This window comes from Mirounga angustirostris, unplaced genomic scaffold (genome assembly GCF_029215605.1).
Source record: "Mirounga angustirostris isolate CCGP_5_RB_7025 unplaced genomic scaffold, mMirAng1.0.hap1 SCAF_15, whole genome shotgun sequence".
Taxonomy (NCBI): domain Eukaryota; kingdom Metazoa; phylum Chordata; class Mammalia; order Carnivora; family Phocidae; genus Mirounga; species Mirounga angustirostris.
Genome location: NW_026991723.1, coordinates 62,914,045 through 62,933,404, shown reverse-complemented (window position 1 = coordinate 62,933,404; position 19,360 = coordinate 62,914,045). Strand labels below are relative to the sequence as shown.

The 19,360-nt window shown below is 37.5% G+C and overlaps 1 protein-coding gene across 1 annotated transcript in view; it reads right to left on the bottom strand.

Moving 5' to 3' along the window:
* STX17 (syntaxin 17) overlaps positions 1 to 18,748 on the bottom strand; it is a 63,188-nt gene extending 44,440 nt beyond the window's left edge. The window contains exons 1-3 of the mRNA XM_045882782.3: positions 18,686 to 18,748; positions 10,651 to 10,833; positions 5,499 to 5,564 (exon numbers count right to left, since the gene is read on the bottom strand). Of these exons, the coding sequence (XP_045738738.1) occupies positions 5,499 to 5,564; positions 10,651 to 10,770 (186 nt within the window). The 5' untranslated portion in view covers positions 10,771 to 10,833; positions 18,686 to 18,748. The remainder of the gene's footprint in view (positions 1 to 5,498; positions 5,565 to 10,650; positions 10,834 to 18,685) is intronic.
* Positions 18,749 to 19,360: the final 612 nt, after the last annotated feature.

Sequence of the window (19,360 nt, the reverse complement as noted above, 5' to 3'; positions counted from 1 at the left end):
AGCAAAAACTGTGATATATTTTGCAGAATCCTCTATTATCAGCTAGTATTATTATATGTTAAGTACTTGGGGAGGGGGACAGGAAAGACTAAGCTTTTTAAAATACACATTTTGTACTTTGGTATGACAAGCCAACCAAAATGGGAAAAAGTGTTGCAATTACAATGTGTTTTAAGTTTAACAAAAACCCAATACTTTTGCTTAGCTTGATCTAGCAGTTAAAAGTGAAAGGATCAAATCAAGCTTATTTCAATTCCTCTTATTTACTGAATATCTACCATATGACAAGGGCTATGTAAGCACTTTGCACATGATTAATAATCCTTATAATCATCCTGGAATACAGAAGAATAAGATTTTACTTTCAGAGAAAATATTATGTATAAATAGAATTAAGAATTCTTTTGCAGAGGAAGTTGTTGTCATTTATAAGATTTTTTTTTAAGATTATTTATTTGACAGAGAGAGAGTGAGCAAGCAGAGTGAGCAAGCGAGAGAGAACATGAGTGGGGAGAGTGGCAGAGGGGGCACAGGGAGCCCGGTACGGGGCCTGATCCCAGGACCTGAGATCATGACCTGAGCCAAAGGCAGGCGCTTAACCGACTGAGCCACGCAGGTGCCCCTAAGATCTTTTTTTAAAAGATAAATTTGAACAATGAGGCACCTGGGTGGCTCAGTGGGTTAAGCGTCCAACTCTTGATTTTGGCTCAGGTCATGATCTCAGGGTCCTGGGATTAAGCCCCACATCAGGCTCTGCACTCAGCAGGGTGTCTACTTGAGGATTCTCTTTCTCCCTCTCCCTCTGCCCCTCCCCCCATTCACGCACACACTCTCTTTCTGAAATAAATAAATAAATCTTAAAAAAAAAAGATAAATTTGAACAAGCTTGTTTATTTTTTTTTTCCAAAGATTTTATTTATTTATTTGAGAGAGAGAGAATGAGAGACAGAGAGCATGAGAGGGAGGAGGGTCAGAGAGAGAAGCAGACTCCCCGCCAAGCAGGGAGCCCGAGCGGGACTCGATCCCGGGACTCCAGGATCATGACCCGAGCCGAAGGCAGTCGCTTAACCAACTGAGCCACCCAGGCGCCCCTGAACAAGCTTGTTTATAACCAACTGTTTCTTCCAATAACTAGAAGCCAGCTTGGGGAAAAGAAAAAAAAAAAAGCACACATAAGAATCAAAACTAGAAAGCAATCAGGAAAAATGTGTGATCTTACAAGAGAATAAAAATATTATTAAGAAAATATATATAAATAAAAAGTCCAAAGGGATTTAGACCAATTATTCAAAATAATGATAATTTAAAGATAATCAGCCATAGATCTACATATGAAAATTAATTGTATTTCTATACACACCATCAAATAGAAAGAATAAAAGAAAGACAACATTTAACACCTTCCCCAAACACACATACCCTGTAAAACTATAAAGTACTTAACACCAGATACATGAAACAGATGAATAAAATAATTGTATTCACTGTATTCCAGTCATTTATTGTTGCATAACAAATTCCTCCACAACTTAAGGGCCTAAAACCACCATTTGATTTTGCTAATGATTTTGTAGTCCATAAAGTTAGGACATCCTCAGTTGGGCAATTCTCACTTGGGGTCTCCCGTGTGGCTGAGTCAGGTACCCACTGAGGCTATAGTCATCTGAGAGCTCAACTGCACTAAATGTTCTGACATAGCCCACTCATGTGGCTGGCACCTAAGGCTGCAAGTTCCTGAAAGCTCAGTTGTGGCTGTAGCTATCTCCCACAAAAGGGTCTCAGGATAGTTGGACATTTCACATGATGGCAAAGCTCCCCTAGAGCAAGCACCCTCAGAGAACCAGTGGAAGCTATCTGACCCAACTTGGCCTCAGAAATCAGGCAGCATCATTTCTGCCTCAGCCCAGATTCAACAGGAAGGGACTCATACTCTACGGTCATAATGTAGAATACTAACTAGGAAGAAATACTTGCAGGTATCTTTAAAAATCTACCACAATTGGTATGCAGAATATTAAAAAAGACATTAAAAGTGCAAGAATATCCCATATTCACAGGTAGGAAAAGTGGACATTATAAACATGTCAATTTTCTCTAAATACATGGATAAATCCAATGCAATTTCCAAATTCCCAAGATTGTGTATGAACTTTGACAGGCAGATCCAAATTTCATATGGAAGACTAAAAGGCCAAGTACAGCCAAAACACTCCTGAAAAGGAAAAGTAAGATGGAAGCACTGTCCTACCAGGTATCAAGCCTTATACAAGGCTATCTTAATTAAGATAGTGCAGAACTTGATGGAGAAATAGACAAACTGACCAGTGGAACAGAAAGACCAGAAACAGATGCATACATATATGGAACTGTGATATGTAAACAGCACTGTAGAAATCAGTTAATAGTGAGAGACAACTCTCTCGGAATAAAGGAAATTTTATTTGTATCTACTTTATATCATCAATTTCGGATGGATTAAGACTTAAATGTTAAAAGCAAAACATTTTAAAAATTCAATAGAAAATATAAGAAAGTATCTTCTTGATCTTAGGATAGAGAGCATTCTTTGAATAAGACACCCAAAGCATGACCATAAAACAAAAGATTGACAAATTAGACTATATTTAAATTAAGAACTGCTTTTCAACAAAGATGCTAGAATGAAAGTGAAATGATAGCTCTAATTATATATATCTAATAATGAGAAATCTAGAAAATCTATTATAACTGTTCATGAAATTGTCCAAAAATAAGTTTTACAAACTAGCAAAGAACTACCCTATACAGAAAATTCAGAGCATATATGAATAAAACTAAGCAAATACCTACATCTAAAAACAGTTTCAATCTCACTGTTTTAATGGCACACATAAATCTTTTGTGTCAGATGGAGATCAATAATGTAAATATATATATATTCTTTAATCAGTAAATAAAACACTTTGACCTGAGGTCAAACACTGAGACAATAACCATTGTCTCAATAAGTGATTTTTACTGACCTATTGAACAGTGAAGATGGCAAGAAATCCTAGTCATAATAATCTCACTGACATTTAAGTGCTTAACACCATTCAATAAACACTGAATCTTGCTGAACACCAGGTACTGTGGAATACACAAAGAGCAGACACACAATCCCTGATCTTCAGGTCTATAACCTAGTTAGCAAGCAGTAAAATACATATGTAAAGAGGTAAGTCAAATTTCTATCAGACCTCATGTCAATCTGTTTTTTTCCATCTCCACTATCTCTGTAATCTCTCCTAAAGAATCTCTTGCACTCATTTCACTCTATCCCAATCTATTCACTACACTGCAGCTATAGAAACCTTTCTGAGATGCAAGAAGACCACAGATGCACTCTTTGGAGATACAAACTGTAGAGATTCAGAAACACCAGGCACAGGGCTAAAAGAGATTTATGTGAAAACCTGTACTGAACAATGAAAGCCTAGCAGCCTCACTTAGCCTGCTTCTATAACTGAAAAATAAATGTCTACTTGCCCTAGGAGAATGAGGATTCTTCTCTAGAAAACTAAACCAGAACAAACCTCCAGCTACTGGTATTTGGAGGTTCCTCCAAGGAAAAGGCCACGGTTTGCTGACTCCTGCAATTAAAGATTAAAAAAAACAAAAACAAAAAGCAGAGGAATAAATTATCAAATAATTTAAATTTCCCACCAGGTATCTCAGTTGGTTAAACATCCGACTCTTGATCTCTGCTCAGGTCATGATCTCAAGATCCTGGGATCACTGTGGAGCTCTGTACTCAGCAGGGGGTCTGCATTCTCTCTTCCTCCCTCTGCCCCTCCCCCTGCCAGTGCACACTCTCTAAAATAAGTAAGTCTTTAAAAAATAATTAGATTTCCCAGAACTAATAAAGAACATAAGTTTTTAGATTGAAAGAGTCCAACACAAAGCACATCATGACCAAATTTGAGGACACCAGGGATTAAACAGATTACAAAAGCTCCCAAAGGGGAAAAAAAAAGATCTCATACAACAATTGGGAAATCAGGCATCAGCTTTATTAAGAGCAACACTAAACTAGAGAACCTTCAAATTTGAGAGAATTCCCTACTGAATTCTGTACCTACTGAATTGAGCAATTCTGTACCTACTGAATTCTGTACCTACTGAAATGAGCAATCACACGAGAGGGGAGAAAAAGGGTATTTTTCAGACTCATAACAACATAAAAATTTACCTCCAAGGTACCCTTATTTAGAGAGCTACTAAAAGATGTACTCCAACAAAGCAATGGAGTAAACCAAAAATGACTAAGGCATGATATCCAAGAAAACAGGGACCCAACACAGAAGAGCAGCTGAAGAAGTCCCAGAACAGCAGCTGTGCAACTAACTAAGTCCAGACTGGGACTGGGAACAGGGCTACAGGACGGAGTCTTCAGGATAAGGAATGGAACGTAGTATATTAGAGCATATGAAAATTATTATTGACAGCATGTAGCAGCGATGTGGAGCATTTAGAAAAAATTAACTACAAATACACAGAAAGCCAGGAAATAAAAAAAAGAGACAACTATTAACGTCATACAAAGCAAAGACTATACTATTTCATTATTTGGCTTAGAAGGAAACACTATCTTTATAATCAAAATAATGAAATACTTATAAGTTAACCAAAAATTACAATATGTCATTGTGTAAGGGGAAAGGAAGTACAAAAGCAGAGTAAAAAGCTAGATCTTCACCTATCATGGCAAGAAGAGATAATGCCCGAACCTGATTAATACCAGTTTACACATGGTATTAAGGAATAAAGAGCTAAATACCAGGGAAAATGGCCAAAATGATTAAAAGTGGTTTCCTCCAAGTAGGACTTGGAGATGGAGAAGGGTAAGGTAAAGCCTTCTAACGTTATTTGGCTTTTAACTATGTAAATACATGATTTTTTAAAATTAATTTAAAATAATTAACATTTATTAAAAAGCCAATAGCTGCAAAAAATATTTGCAACACTATGTTACTGTAACAGTATTATAGACAGAAGAACAGTATCTTAAAATTATTAAAAACTCTTGCAAAAGACAACAGAATATATGCAGGGGACATGAACAGGAAATTTACAAAAGAAATATTACTATCCAAGGCACATATGAAAAAAACTTTTACCATGCAAAGCAATAAAAAGAAAAACTCCAGATTAAAACAACAAAGCAACATTACTTTAACTACTAATCAGCAAAATTTTAAGGAATGGGTAATACTAATGGTGGTAAGGTTTTTGGAAAATGCGATGATTTTGAGTGTAAGTTGATACATTGTTTCTGGAGGAAATTTTGGTAATATGAATCAGAATCTTAAAAATATGTATGACATTTGATTCAGTAAATCCTGCTAAAAATGCACCATTAAAGAAATAGTTACAAATATGCATAAAAGGATCCAACCACAAGGGTAGTTATTTTAACAAAATTTTCTTAAGACTGTCTTTTCCATATTGATTTACTAGAAACAATGTAATAGCCTTACCTGAACTGTACGTCCTGCATTGATATGCTCTTCATGCAACTTATCCCAGATTCTGCACCTTTGGTACTATACAAAAGAGAGGAAAGGTACAGTTTTTTTTTAATCACTAAACTTATTACTTCTAGTTACCCCAAAAATCCCCACTCACCTAACCAAACTTAAACATACCAGCTAAAGTTATTGACTTAATAGTGGCAGCTAACTGTCCAATGACAATATAAGTAGGAAATTTTCAAAAACATTACATACAAAATTCTGGCAAATGGTAAAGCAAATAAATTTATTTTGCTGAAAAAAGACAGTGTACTCTGTCTTGCAAATTCTTTGGAGATGAAAAAAATGAGAATGTAAAAGAATGAAAAATAAAAGGATTAAGAGCGTTCATGAGATATTCTTATTATTTATGAAGAATTTTAAAAGTTTGTCAATGATAGTGTCAAGTATTAAAAATAAAATCTGACTTTGAGAAAAAGTAACACTGATACTGCAGACTAGAAAGTACACAAAAATGAGAATGAACATTTAATATGCATGCTTCAGTTTTTACTAAGGCAATGTTTAGCTTTCAGAGTTTCAACCAAGAATTCTTCATTTGACAGGAACCATAGCAAAATGTGGTAACATTACGGCACAATACTTATATAGAATATAAACATCAACACCAAACATCACATACTATTTTTGGTTGAAATAAAAAATCCAAATAATTAATATGTTAGGAGGTAAGTGTATCACTGGTATAGTATACGTTGAAAGAAAAAAAAATCAACCTAGAAATACTGTGAAAGGACAGAAACATGAAAATGTCCCATGTAAGGGCACCTGGGTGGCTCAGTTAATTAAGCATCCAACTCTTGATTTCAGCTCAGGTCATGACCTCAGGTCACGAGATCAAGCCCCCTGATGGGCTCCTCGGGAGTCTGCTTGAGATTTTCTCTCTCTCTCCCTCTCTTGCTAGTTCCTTCTCTCTCTCTCTAAATAGATAAATCTTAAAAAAAAAAAAAAAAAAAAAAAAGAAGTCCTTCAGGCTGATGGAAAAATGATACCAGAGAGAAACCTGGCTCTACACAAAGGAATGAAGAGCACTGAAAATGGTACATATAAAACGTTTTATGGGGGACGCCTGAGTGGCTCAGTTGGTTAAGCATGGGGACTCTTGATTTTGCCTCAGGTCATGATCTCAGGGTCATGGGATCGAGTCCCACCTCAGGCTCCGCGCTGAGTGTACAGTCTGCTTAAGACTTTCTCCCTCTGCCCCGACTCTCTCTCTCTCTCTAAAATAAATAAAATCTTTAAAAAAAAAAAAAGTTTATTTTATTTTAAAAATCTCTTCGAAAGAAAACTGTTTAAAACAAAAATAACAACAATGTATTGTTGGGTAATAACATACACAGAAGCAAATTATATGACATTAATACTATAAAGACCTTGGAAATGTATTATTATAAGTTTCTTATACATGAAGTGATCAAAGTGATTTATATATATATATATATATATATATATATATAAAACAAATCAATGAGACTGATTAGGTTTGATTTTGTACCCTATAGTTTGTGCTTCATACCTAACCTGGACAGTCCATGCCACTCATTTCACACTTAATTATATGTCACTATTATTCTCTGAACATTACCTAATTTATTTCCTTAACTGGACTGTATACTTCTTGAGGATTAGAAATCTAAATTTTTATGAACTTTTCAGTGCTAACAACAAAAGAAACAGCAAACACCAACACTTAGGAAAAGCTGACATACATTTATTTCTTGTAATTAATGACTTCCCTTCTCATTAAGCCTGGAAGATTGAACACAAGCATTTATCTCTGCTCTTTTCTAAAACCCAACTAAAATGGCAATAAAGAACTTTAAAAGGTATACATTCATGAGAGTCATAAAAATACAATAGAAGGTATCAGTTGACAAGAAATTTTAACAAAATTTTAGAAGCTGGAAGGATTACAGACATGTTGCAACGGACTTAGAAGATCTGAGAAAGCTACACCATGAGGCTGCAGAAGGGGTGAGTGGTGTGGGAGAGGCAGAGTGACAAGCCAACAGGCACACCACCACTCCCGAAAGACTCAGTAACCAGAGCTACCAGCTAGTCAGGAGGATGTGTACGGTGGGGCGGAAGGATTGGCTGAAAGTTTATGTAAGGAAGAGGTACTCTACCAAATGCTCTCTGCAGGCCCAAGCAACTACACTGCCCCTATCACCACAGAAGACCACATTCCAGAAAAGTATCTTGTGGTTCCCCATTAAAACAGATCCTTCACCTGCTCACCCCTCCAGGTAACAAGACCCCACCTACTTCCTGCTACACACACAAATACCTTCCAATTAGCACTCTTGAATATCAACAGCTAGCCAAGCAATGCCCATAATACTGCAGGCTGACACAAAGAAGAAAAGAGGGAGGTGGGGGGAGAGAAAGTAAGAAATAAATTTAAAGGGGAAGAAAGAATAAAGAAACTCAGGGAAAACAAAGAAGCAGATAAAAACTTAAAAAATAATAATAAAACCACCAGAGAGATGCTATGATACTGCATCCATGAAACAATAGGAAGATTCTCTTTAAAAGAGAAGTGACAGAAAAAAGAACATAGCAAAAATATGATTCTCGTTATTTCATCTTAGCTAGAATCTGGATGTAATAGCTGAGGTTGGAGCTGCTGTTTTACATGCAAGATAGAAACAAGTTGAGGATCAGAGAGCAGGATAAAAAGAGCCTGGGTCTTTATTGACTGCTGAGTTGCCACTGCAGCCCGGAGTGTCTCTGTAACTATGAGCGGTTAAAAATAAAGCAAAAACAAAAAAGGTCTATCTGATTTAATACACTATTTCAGGGTTTTCTGCCACTTGTACTTTAACCATATACTAGCACAGTACATGCTACACAGTAAGTTTTCTCCTAACCCTACAATATGAAACAAAGAAAATCATGTTCCAAGCATATGATCTTGTTTCTATTAACTATGCTGAAGCCTATCTTACGTTAGCCAAGAAAGCTGAATGCTAACACTTCAAATTTCAGCACTGCATTCTAATCAAGTCTATCATGTGTAATAAAATGTAATGCTGAAGGACCTATGGAATACAGTCCCAGGTGTCCACAGCACACTACTCTCATTGTTTAAGGATGTTGCAGAATCACTCCACCAAGGCTTACCTTCAATTTCCCCTCAGTGTGACTTTCTTCTTTTAAATTCATATTGGATGACTGATGGCTAACATAATAAATATTTTATCTTTCTACACCCTTCCCCCAGGAAGAATATGCCTTTTTTAAAGTGAGGCACTGTCAAACACCTGGAGTCCAAACCTAGTTCTTAACTCTTTTGTCCACAGTGAACACGGCAGCTTTTAAATGTTTCTACCTAAAAAGTCACTTTCATAGTAAAACTAGAAATCCTAGAGACAGTATAATGATCAAGAATACAGAATAAAACACATGAGTTTGCTTAGCTTCAGACATCACCTATATTGTAAATTGTAACTATTCTGACATTGTCTAAAAATTTCACATTAAGTAAAAATTTCACAAAATGCTAAAGGAAAAATGTTATGGCAGAGAAAGATCAATATAACTCTGGAATAATTTTCTTATGAAGTTTGGCACAACTAACCAAATCAATAATACATCCTTTCCTATCCCCACCTTCCTTGTTCCCAGGGTTCTGGCTTTTCCATTGATGACTGACTGGGTGGTACATGTGGCTAGGATCTGAGGGTATGACTGCAGGCACTTTATACAGAATAAGTAAAAGAAATGGGAAATCTAAGACATGCCAAACCTCAAAGGTAATATTGGGCAATAAAGGAAAGAAATTATCTTAATAGACCGTAGTCCACCTATGTCTAGCTTTCAGAATCAATTCATCTGCCAAATTCTAGTCATCTTTGTAACTGAACACTTTGATATAAGCTCAGGACTTTAAAACACACCTTACCAACCTGCCACCCAGATATGATCAACCAAAGTAAACAACTCGATTTCTATATTGTTATAGTGCTGAAAGAATGAGGCTTTCTCATTAATCAAAGCATGGAGCCCTGTAATTTGTTTCTGCTCATGACAAGAAAAACCAGTTTACCAGAAAACTCTCCCACCCTAAAAAGTCACAGTACTTACTATCTACGAATAAACAAAAACTTAAGAGATGACAAAATAGCAACTGTGGATTCCAGATAGCTTCATACTTGCATTGAAATTTTCATCTTAATATTCCTGGTACTTATTTTCTATACTTTTTGGAAAGACTTAAATACTAGGAAAACAGATGGTATCTATGGGGGGAAAAAAGCTGACACTTCTTAGTTGTATAAGGTACTCAGGTGAGGGTGACAAATACTGTTTATACTGAAAGGCTTAATGACCACTTCCACCCCACCCCCCACCGCGAAAAATTAATGGAGGGCCACACAGCCTAAAATTTATACTGGGGAGGTCTTTTTGAAGGAGCAAATCCTACTGACCTACAGCAAATAAAACAATATAATCTGCCAAGTCAATGCTCAGTACTCAGTAAACCTGATGTTCCCATGAATGCCACAACTATTCCACCAGACGCTGGCCAGTCCAGGTTCTATGCAACCTTCACCATGATCCATGAGACTAGTTCTTCCCTCTATCTATTTCCTAAACTGACCTCTAGGTGGTATTTCTCAATTTGGGGCTTTCCTCAAAGGGAAGAAGTCAATTTGGGAAATTCCCTCATATCACACAATGATTTACCTCTTTACTCTATGTGCACCTGAAGAGGATAGGAGTTACTGACAGACACCAAAATTGAAAAAACTTGCCATGGGGTGAATGAAATTAAGGCAGGCCCATTAGCCAAAGTTCACTGCCTTCACATTATGGTGCACTATCAATTTGTATTTTAATTATTAACTGCCTAAAAGGTCAATATGTACAACTTAAAAGGTATAGTTTCTATTCTTATATCCCTCCCTAAAAAAGGAATAAGATGAGGTATATTTGTAAAACGAAAACCCAGATGAAAAAATGAATGTTACTAAATCAACAGGAGATGGATGTTTTACCAAAGCCTCTTATCTAATATTCTAAATTTAGCTGAAATGCACAAATATAAATCAGAATTCGCAACTGTTTCTTGTGGTAGGAAATGAAAAAAACCCACCTTCTCAATATTTATCTGGTGCTTTCTTAGCCTCTCCAGGTCTGTTGGGATTACTATCTTAATGAATTTCTGGATAGCTGGTTCAAGACGCCGTAATTTCACTTTTTCATCTTCAGACATCCTAAAAAAATATTGTGTCACTTCTACTTGCAGCAACTGTCTTCTCCACTCACATAGAAAAATCTAAAAGGGAAATATTTAAAAATGTTTTTAATCAGTTTCTATTATTTTTAAAAGCCAACAATTAGGTAATTTTATAATTTATTCTAAATATATATTTCAACTTAATTCTGAACTTGGATGACTTTTTTTTTTAAGTTTTTTTTAATTTATTTGAGAGAGAGAGACACAGCGAGAGAGGGAACACAAGCAGGGGGAGTGGAAGAGGGAGAAGCAGGCTTCCCGCTGAGCAGGGAGCCCGATGCGGGGCTCGATCCCAGGACCCTGGGATCATGACCTGAGCCGAAGGCAGACGCTTACCGACTGAGCCACCCAGGCGCCCCTGGGATGACTTTTTAAAGAAACCTTTATTTTGAAACCTTTCTTTCTACAGATGTATATGCACTTTAAAATGGTTAGAAAATACAAAAAAGAGGATAAAATAAAATCAATCATCTCTCTTTTCATGTCTTTCCAGGTTCTTTTCCAAATAACATATACACTTAAATACCTTTTTTTATTTTTAAACCATGAGTTTACTGTCCAAGTTTTCATTTCCCGATGTATCTTGGACAATGATTAACCTTTTTTAAAAAGATGTCAAATGGTAAAATCAAAAGAAAAAATTTCATAACATTTCTGCTTGTATCAAATTCCATTTGACCTCATAATTTAACTATGTAATTATATACTTCAAATATTTAACATCATATGCAACTCTTCTCATTGATGTCCTTTAAACTGTCTCTTCCCTTTCTTACAGCGTGATTAGTGTTGTCTGCAACCAATACAAATAACCAGTGACAGAGCTGGAGTAAGAATCCAGGATTCCTGAGAGTACAATCAAATGCTTTTCCTTTTTTTTTTTTTTAAAGATTTTATTTATTTGAGAGAGAGAGACACAGTGAGAGAGGGAACACAAGCAGGGGGAGTGGGAGAGGGAGAAGCAGGCTTCCCGCCGAGGAGGGAGCCCGATGCGGGGCTCGATCCCAGGACCCTGGGATCATGACCTGAGCCGAAGGCAGAGGTTTAATGACTGAGCCATCCAGGCGCCCCTCAAATGCTTTTTCTAATTCACCAATAGTTTCCTACCAGTGTTCCAAAATGTCCAACTGTATGCCTTTGGGGCCAGGGTACGTGAGGGTAGAGCACAGCAAGTGAGCAGGCTCCAGGACCCCATGCCTGCTTCAACTGGAGAAAATTTACTTATATCTACTTCATAAATTTGTGCATATTAGATTTTACATCAATAAAGGGCTCCACTGTTTAAGCTTGAAAACCACTGCTGTGCAACCTTGCTTTCATGCCATCTCATTAGCCCACAACCTCCCCCGTATTTAAAAAAAAAAAAAATTTGACTATGTTAATCCCAATGGGCTATGGGGTCTTAAACCAGGGTCCATACAAACAGACATTCGCAAATACACTTTATGGAGTCCCTGAATCTTTATGAATAATTGTGAATGTATTTTTGAGTTATTTCAGAGGACAGAGTCCATTGCTTTTATGATATTAAAAAAAAAAAGACATCACTGCAGAAGCATTAAGAACTATAAATCTAAATAATGTTGTTTCTCTTTCTTTCACAGTTGAAAATCTTGAAGTGTTGGTTATACACACTATCTCATCAACTTAGTAACTTGGTTTTTATGTTTAATCTTGAAAGCAAAAAAGGGAAATCTCCACACACCAAAAATAGAGTTCAACAGCTACAGTAGTGAATGGGAATTGGAGATACCTAGAGAAGTTCATTGCCGAGAGTCCACAGACCCAACACAACAGGAAAATTCATAGCTAAGGAACTAAAGATAATAATCTAAAAAGAAGATTAAAATAATTACAGTTAAAAATATTCAAAGATATAAAGGAACAGAATCCTTTTAAAAATTAGATAATACTATAAAATAGTAGTAGGCTAATCTGAAAAACCAAGTACAAATTGAGAAATAAAAATCTCAAAAATGGGTTAAACAATAAACTATGTAGCAGAAGGGAGAATTATTGATTGGAAAATTATCAGTCAGAACACAGAGGAATGAAGAGATGAAAAACATAAAAGATAAAATGAGAAGCTCAATAACAAATAAGAGTCCCATAAGGGAAGAATAAAGAAAGTGGTGAAAAGGCATTATTCAAAGAGAACATGCTGAGAATTAAGATGCAAGACCTCAAATTGAAAATGCACATAAGCCCCAAGTGGCATAAATTAAAAAAAAGATTTACCAACACATGGTAGGGAAATTGCAGAACGTGAAGGGCAAACAAAAAAATCTTTAAAAAAGCAAACCAGAGATAAAGATAAACTAAAGCAACAAAAGCAGCAAACTTTTCATCAAAGCAAGATATCAAAAGACAGGAATATCCTCAAGGTGCTGAGAGAGTTGATATATACCCAGGTAAATATTATTCAGAAGTGAAGGCAAAATAATCATTTTCAGACATAACAGAGTTTATAAGCAAGCCCCCTCATTAAAGAACAACTAAAAGACACACTTTAACAATAAAATAAACCCAAAGGAGATGAATGCCAAGGAGCTATGAATATGATAAAGCATACTATTACTGGGCGGATAAATGAATGAATGAAAGAAAGGATTTATTTTGAATACTCTGATCAAATATAATACAAATCTTTCCATGTAAATTACTATTTTTCTACAATATATCTTTTATAGCAGCATAGTGTTACATTACATAGATGCTCCATAATTTAACCAATCATCTATTGTTGGCTATTTAGGTTGTTCCCAATTTTCCACTATTATATACTGCACTACAGTGTAATTACCCTTCTTACCCCTTCTTACACATAAATCCATACTACCATCTATGATGTTTCTTCAAAATAATTAGAAATCAAATAGGCACACGCATTTTTTAAGGCTTTGATACCAAATGTCCCAAAAGGTTGTGCCTGTTTACATACCCACTAGCAACATATCAAAATATCCAATTACCCATATTCCCACCAATACATGGTACTATCATCCTCCTTAGACCTTCAAAAATGGTGTCTAATTATTGTTTTACTTTGCATTCCTTAAATTACTGGTGGCATTGATTCATTAGCCATTTGCATTTCTTATGAACCACCTGCTAGTGCTATGTATCTATTTTACTACAGGGGATATCTTTTCCTTATTATATTTAACATATATATATATATGACTCATAAATTATCAATTATTTGTCTCAGAATGTTCCCAGTTTATGATATTGCTTGCATTTTTTTCTATCATGCAGGTTATATCCCATAGGAAGATTATCTTTTTATCTACCATCATTCAGGTTTGTTTTTTTTTTTTTTTTACCATACCTGGTTCTCAATAGATGCTGATGGAACTAAAATATTTCTTCACACATCCCTTCATCATTTCTAATCCCATCATTCCAAACAATGCAATATGCACAGCACCTTACAAGTGTCTTAACTGGCCTGCCTTTAGACTCTTTCCCATCTCCAATTTTTCCTCACAGATTACCACCAATTAACATACCGAAAACACCATTTGCAACATGCTACTCCTCTGAACAAAAACTTCCTAGAGTTCTCTATTATTTGAATAAGAAAATACAATGTTCGTAAATAGACCCACATAATCTAAGTATTATCACCCAATCTCTACTTTTGGCTTTGCAATGATGCGCTCTGTCTAGATGCCCTTTTATACCCCATTTGCCTCTAAAATTTATGTATCATTTGATATACAACTCTAATGATTGTCTTCTCCACTAATCAGTTTATAGTATACGTAACAAAACAAATTATAACAAATTATTAGATATCTGACTTGTTTGCACTGTTCCCCTACGCTATGATGATAGATTTTTTCAGTTCCAAAAGTGGTATTTCCAGTCAGAGTTATGCATGATTCTGCCCCTCACCTTTTTGTGTCCAAGGAAAACCTACTGCCTCATAAGGATCATCTATCAGGGAAGACATTCTGCCCCAAGAACCTCCCAAGAGACTTTTCCAACTCTTGGTCTCCTTCTGGCCAGTATTTTTTTCTTCTCTCCACCATTTCCATTTTTATAAAATTATAATAAAATGCCTACATACACTAACCTAAGAACGTAACATTCAAATAATTGCATAAATCATGATGTTACCGAAACAGAAAGTTGTCCAGCAGTAGCTCCAATCATAAAATAGCTCAAATAAGTTTGTAAGTTGTTAAAGGAAGGTATGTAATCCAACATACAAAACGTGGTGTTAAAATATAATTGAAAAACAAGTAAACGTATTTCAGCATTTCTTGATTTTTCAGTCAAAAAACTAGAACATATTTCTGATATGACAAAAATAAAAAATACATTTACATTAACATCACAACTGTGTAAATTAGGCCTATGAAAAAGACAAAACACAAAAAAAATCCCTAATTTCCCAAACTTCTGTAGAGTTGATTTCCTTGTAACTTTTTTTTTTTTTTAAGTGTAATGGAATATTTGGGGTGATAGAATAGTTCTGCGTCCGGCGCCTGGGTGGCTCAGTCGTTAAGCGTCTGCCTTCAGCTCTGGTCATGATCCCAGGGTCCTGGGATCAAGCCCCGCATTGGGCTCCCTGCTCAGTGGGAGGCCTGCTTCTCCCTCTCCCACTCCCCCTGCTTGTGTTCCCTCTCTCGCTGTCTCTCTCTCTCTGTTGAAAAATAAAATCTTAAAAAAAAAAAAGTTCTGTGTCATGACAGTGGTGGTAGATACACAATTATATGCATTTGTCAAAACTCACAGAAGCGTACATTACAAAGAATGAATTTTTGAAGACTAAAAAACAAAAACAAAATGTGAAGGAACACAAAATGGAACACGAACTAATAAAAACAAAACTGTAGGGGCGCCTGGGTGGCTCAGTTGGTTAAGCGACTGCCTTCGGCTCAGGTCATGATCCTGGAGTCCCTGGATCGAGTCCCGCATCGGGCTCCCTGCTCCGCAGGGAGTCTGCTTCTCCCTCTGACCCTCCCCCCTCTCATGTGCTCTCATTCTGTCTCAAATAAATAAATAAAATCTTTAAAAAAAAAAACAAAACTGTATTACCAATGAATAGCATAACCACACTGAAAGTAGGGGAAGAAAATAATTAATCTAGGTAACTGGAAAACACTATTTTAACTGGATACCACAAGGCTAAAGACAAAAAGAACTACACACAGTTTTCTAATAAGCAAATTTGTTTTTTATAGGAGTATGGGTTACAAATCCTAAAAATCCTTTATGTGTATATGAGAATTGAGCAAATAAAATATTTTGTAGAACACAAAAGCCAGATTTCTGTCAACAGAAGAAGTAACAAATAAGGGGCATGACTAGAATGAACCCTGTGGTGTTGGTTTACAAATGGAACTCTCAGAATGAATTTTTTTAAATATATATACACAGATATATGAGTACATATACACAAATACAAAAACAAATTTTGTGTATGCATGGGTGTGTGTGTGTATCCATGGATTATGTGTATATATATGTACATAGCTAAGAAATACATATATTTTTTCAAATAAACATAATATAAATAAGTAAAATATTTAATATTTTATAATTACGTAAATATATAATAAATATGATATAAAATGTTTTATTTTTTGGGACGCCTGGGTGGCTCAGTCGGTAAGCATCTGCCTTCGGCTCAGGTCATGATCCCAGGATTCTGGGATAGAGTCCCGCATCGGGATCCCTGCTCAGTGGGGAGTCTGCTTCTCCCTCTCTGCCTGCTGCTCCCTCTTCTTTGTGCTCTCTCTCTCTAATAAATAAAAATAAAATCTTTAAGAAAAAAAGATTTTAAAAAATGTTTTACTTATTTGTAAAGGACAAATATTTATTAAAAAAATATATATTTTTATATATTCCTGTCTTCTGCCAGGAACCACAAACATTACTCCAGTAGCAACGAGCACACCTAGTGCCCTGATCTTGGTGTTTAAGTACCACTCTCCAAAAAAGGAAACCAGGGGTCCTTGGAGAAATGGTTGATTCCAGGGCTGGGGCAGGGAAAACACAAGATAAGCCTGGAACATCTTATGGTGCCAGAAAATAAGGAAGTTCTCAAAAAGTGATGGAGGCCTGTCAAAAGGAAGCAACCTGAAAAAACTCCCAAGGGACAAAGCTGGAACAAAAACATTGGGATAATATAAATAACAAAAATAACCAATAAATGAGTCCATACTGATACAAAAAAATAACTGAATAAATAAATAGGAAGGGGAAGCTCTTCCTTAAAGAAGTCCAATTAATAAGAGGAGGACGAAATGAGGGAAACAGAAAATCACCATTAGAACATCAAAGTAATAATCACTGAAGGCAAGATCCACCAATGAATGGTAAAATCAGCAAGTGAAAGTTTGAGGAGAAACAAGATATTTTCATAGTTTAGAAACTCTCCCAAGATATCTGATTCATTGTCAAGGGAAAAGTAGTAAATTTAGAGAATCCTAGCAGACACCATCCTTAACCAAGTGATCAATAGTAATATCAAAAACAGTGTGTTATAACATGAACCCCTCATACGATGAACTGAGAAGGGTACGTCCACTTCTGTGATATCAACAAAAATGCAAAACCTTAATCTAATCTTAAGAAAACATCAGATAAAACCTAACTGAGGGACACTCTACAAAATAATTGACCAGGATTCTTTGCAAGTGTCAAGATGAGGAAAGACAAGAAAAGACTAAGGAGCCATGCCAATTAAATGCAATGTGGGATCTTATATTGGATCCTGGAACAGAAAGAAAAGGACATTAGTATAAAAAATTATGAAATCTGAAAAAAGGTGATAGTTTGGTTAACAGAATTGTACCAATGATATTTTCTAATTTTTTATAATTGTACTATAGTTCTATAAGGCGTTAACATTAAAGGAAGCTATAGAGAGCTCTCTTACTTTTGCAAGTTCTCTGTACTTGTAAAATTATTTCAAAATAAAAAGGCTTTCTAAAAACGTCTGATGTTTCACAGAAGACAGCTCAAACATTTTGAAGAATTGCACTGACACTTGCGGACGCCGGGGTGCCAGGTGCTCTACAAACTACCCTTTAGTGCTTAGAACTACTATCAGCTGAGTACCATTAATACTCCTGTTGCCCGTGAGGAAAAAGTACTGGGAGGTTCACATTACTTAGATTATTTATAAGTAAAAAGCCCCATTTCTCAGAAAAAGTCCCAAACTGCCAGCAACCTTCCGCCCTCCCCCCAAAAGCGAGAACACCGTCCATCAGCCTAGAGATCCCACATGTCCTCCCAGTGGTGGCCCCGAATGTCCTCAGGCACGTCTCCCCGTGCTTCTGACTGGGGGACGGGGCACTGACTTTGGAAAGAAAAGTCCCGGCCCTTGATCCTCGCAAATGGTCCCTTCTCCAAGCCCTCCGATTCCGAATTTATTTAGGAGGGAGTCAGATGCGGGACCTTCCAGAACCACCTCCCGGTCTCTGGCTCCCGGTCCTCCCCTCACTGCCCCCGAGCCTCGCATCACGCCTCGCAGGGTCGCCCACGGCGCCCCTGCGCCGTAAGCACCAGACGCCCCCACCAGAGAACGGCTGCACGGGCGGTCTCGGACCACGCAGCCGGGCGACCCTGACGACCTAGGGCCCACACTGCGTCACGGGCAGGGCAGCGCAGGTGCAGGAAACTTTCCCACCCGCGACCCCAGGAGGCCGCCGCGCTCGCCCTGTCGGCGGCCTCCCAACACCCGCTTCGACAAGGGCTTCCAAAAACGAAACCGCCACTTCTTGGAGCCGGGAGGAGCCCTCAAAGCGCTCGCACTCCGGACCCGATACCGGGCTTCCCACCGGGAGCCTCCCCCGCGCGCGAGCTCAGCGCCCATGCCACAAAGCCCGTCGGGGCCTGACGCCCCCGAGGCAGCCTCCCGCAAACCCCTTACCTCCCGCCGGGGCGCTCGAGGCCGCTTGATGGCACGGCGCAGGCGCGGGCGCGACGGGGCGGGGCGTCGTGAGGGGCTGGGCGGGCTGGGCCACGCCCCCTCCCGGCCCTTTTGGGCCCTACGGGGCGTGGCAGCCACGCTGTGACGGCTTCCCGCTGGGGGAACGATTTAAGAAATTGGTCATGGTTTGTGTTGCGAGGTTGCAACACTGGAGCCAGGAGGAGAGAGACCCACAATCACCTTTTAGGTTTTTGTGTTGTGTTTTTAGTATGACATAATTCACACATGCATAGCTTTCTACATTTTGCAAAGTTTTCCTGTCCATTTTCCCGTTTTAACAGGAATTTTATTGGCGGGCTGGCCATGTGTTTCTAAGCTTTTTACACACGTAGAAACTGAAGCTCTGAAAGGTTGTGCCTTCTCCCATTCGTCCCCAAAACCCTGTGAGGTGAACAGGACACAAGTCTTAACAACCGTAACAGGCGCAGAAATTGAAGCTCAGACACGTTATGATTTCCCTACCCGCCAAAGCTGGGGGAGTCCTTCACGCCACCGTCCTTCTCCCAATTTTACTGATAATGACGCCGAGGTTAAAGAGTTTTAAGTGACTCACTCCAGTTCAGCCAGTTAGTAAAAGAGTTGGAACTCCACTGGGTTTCCTAATTTCCTTCTCAA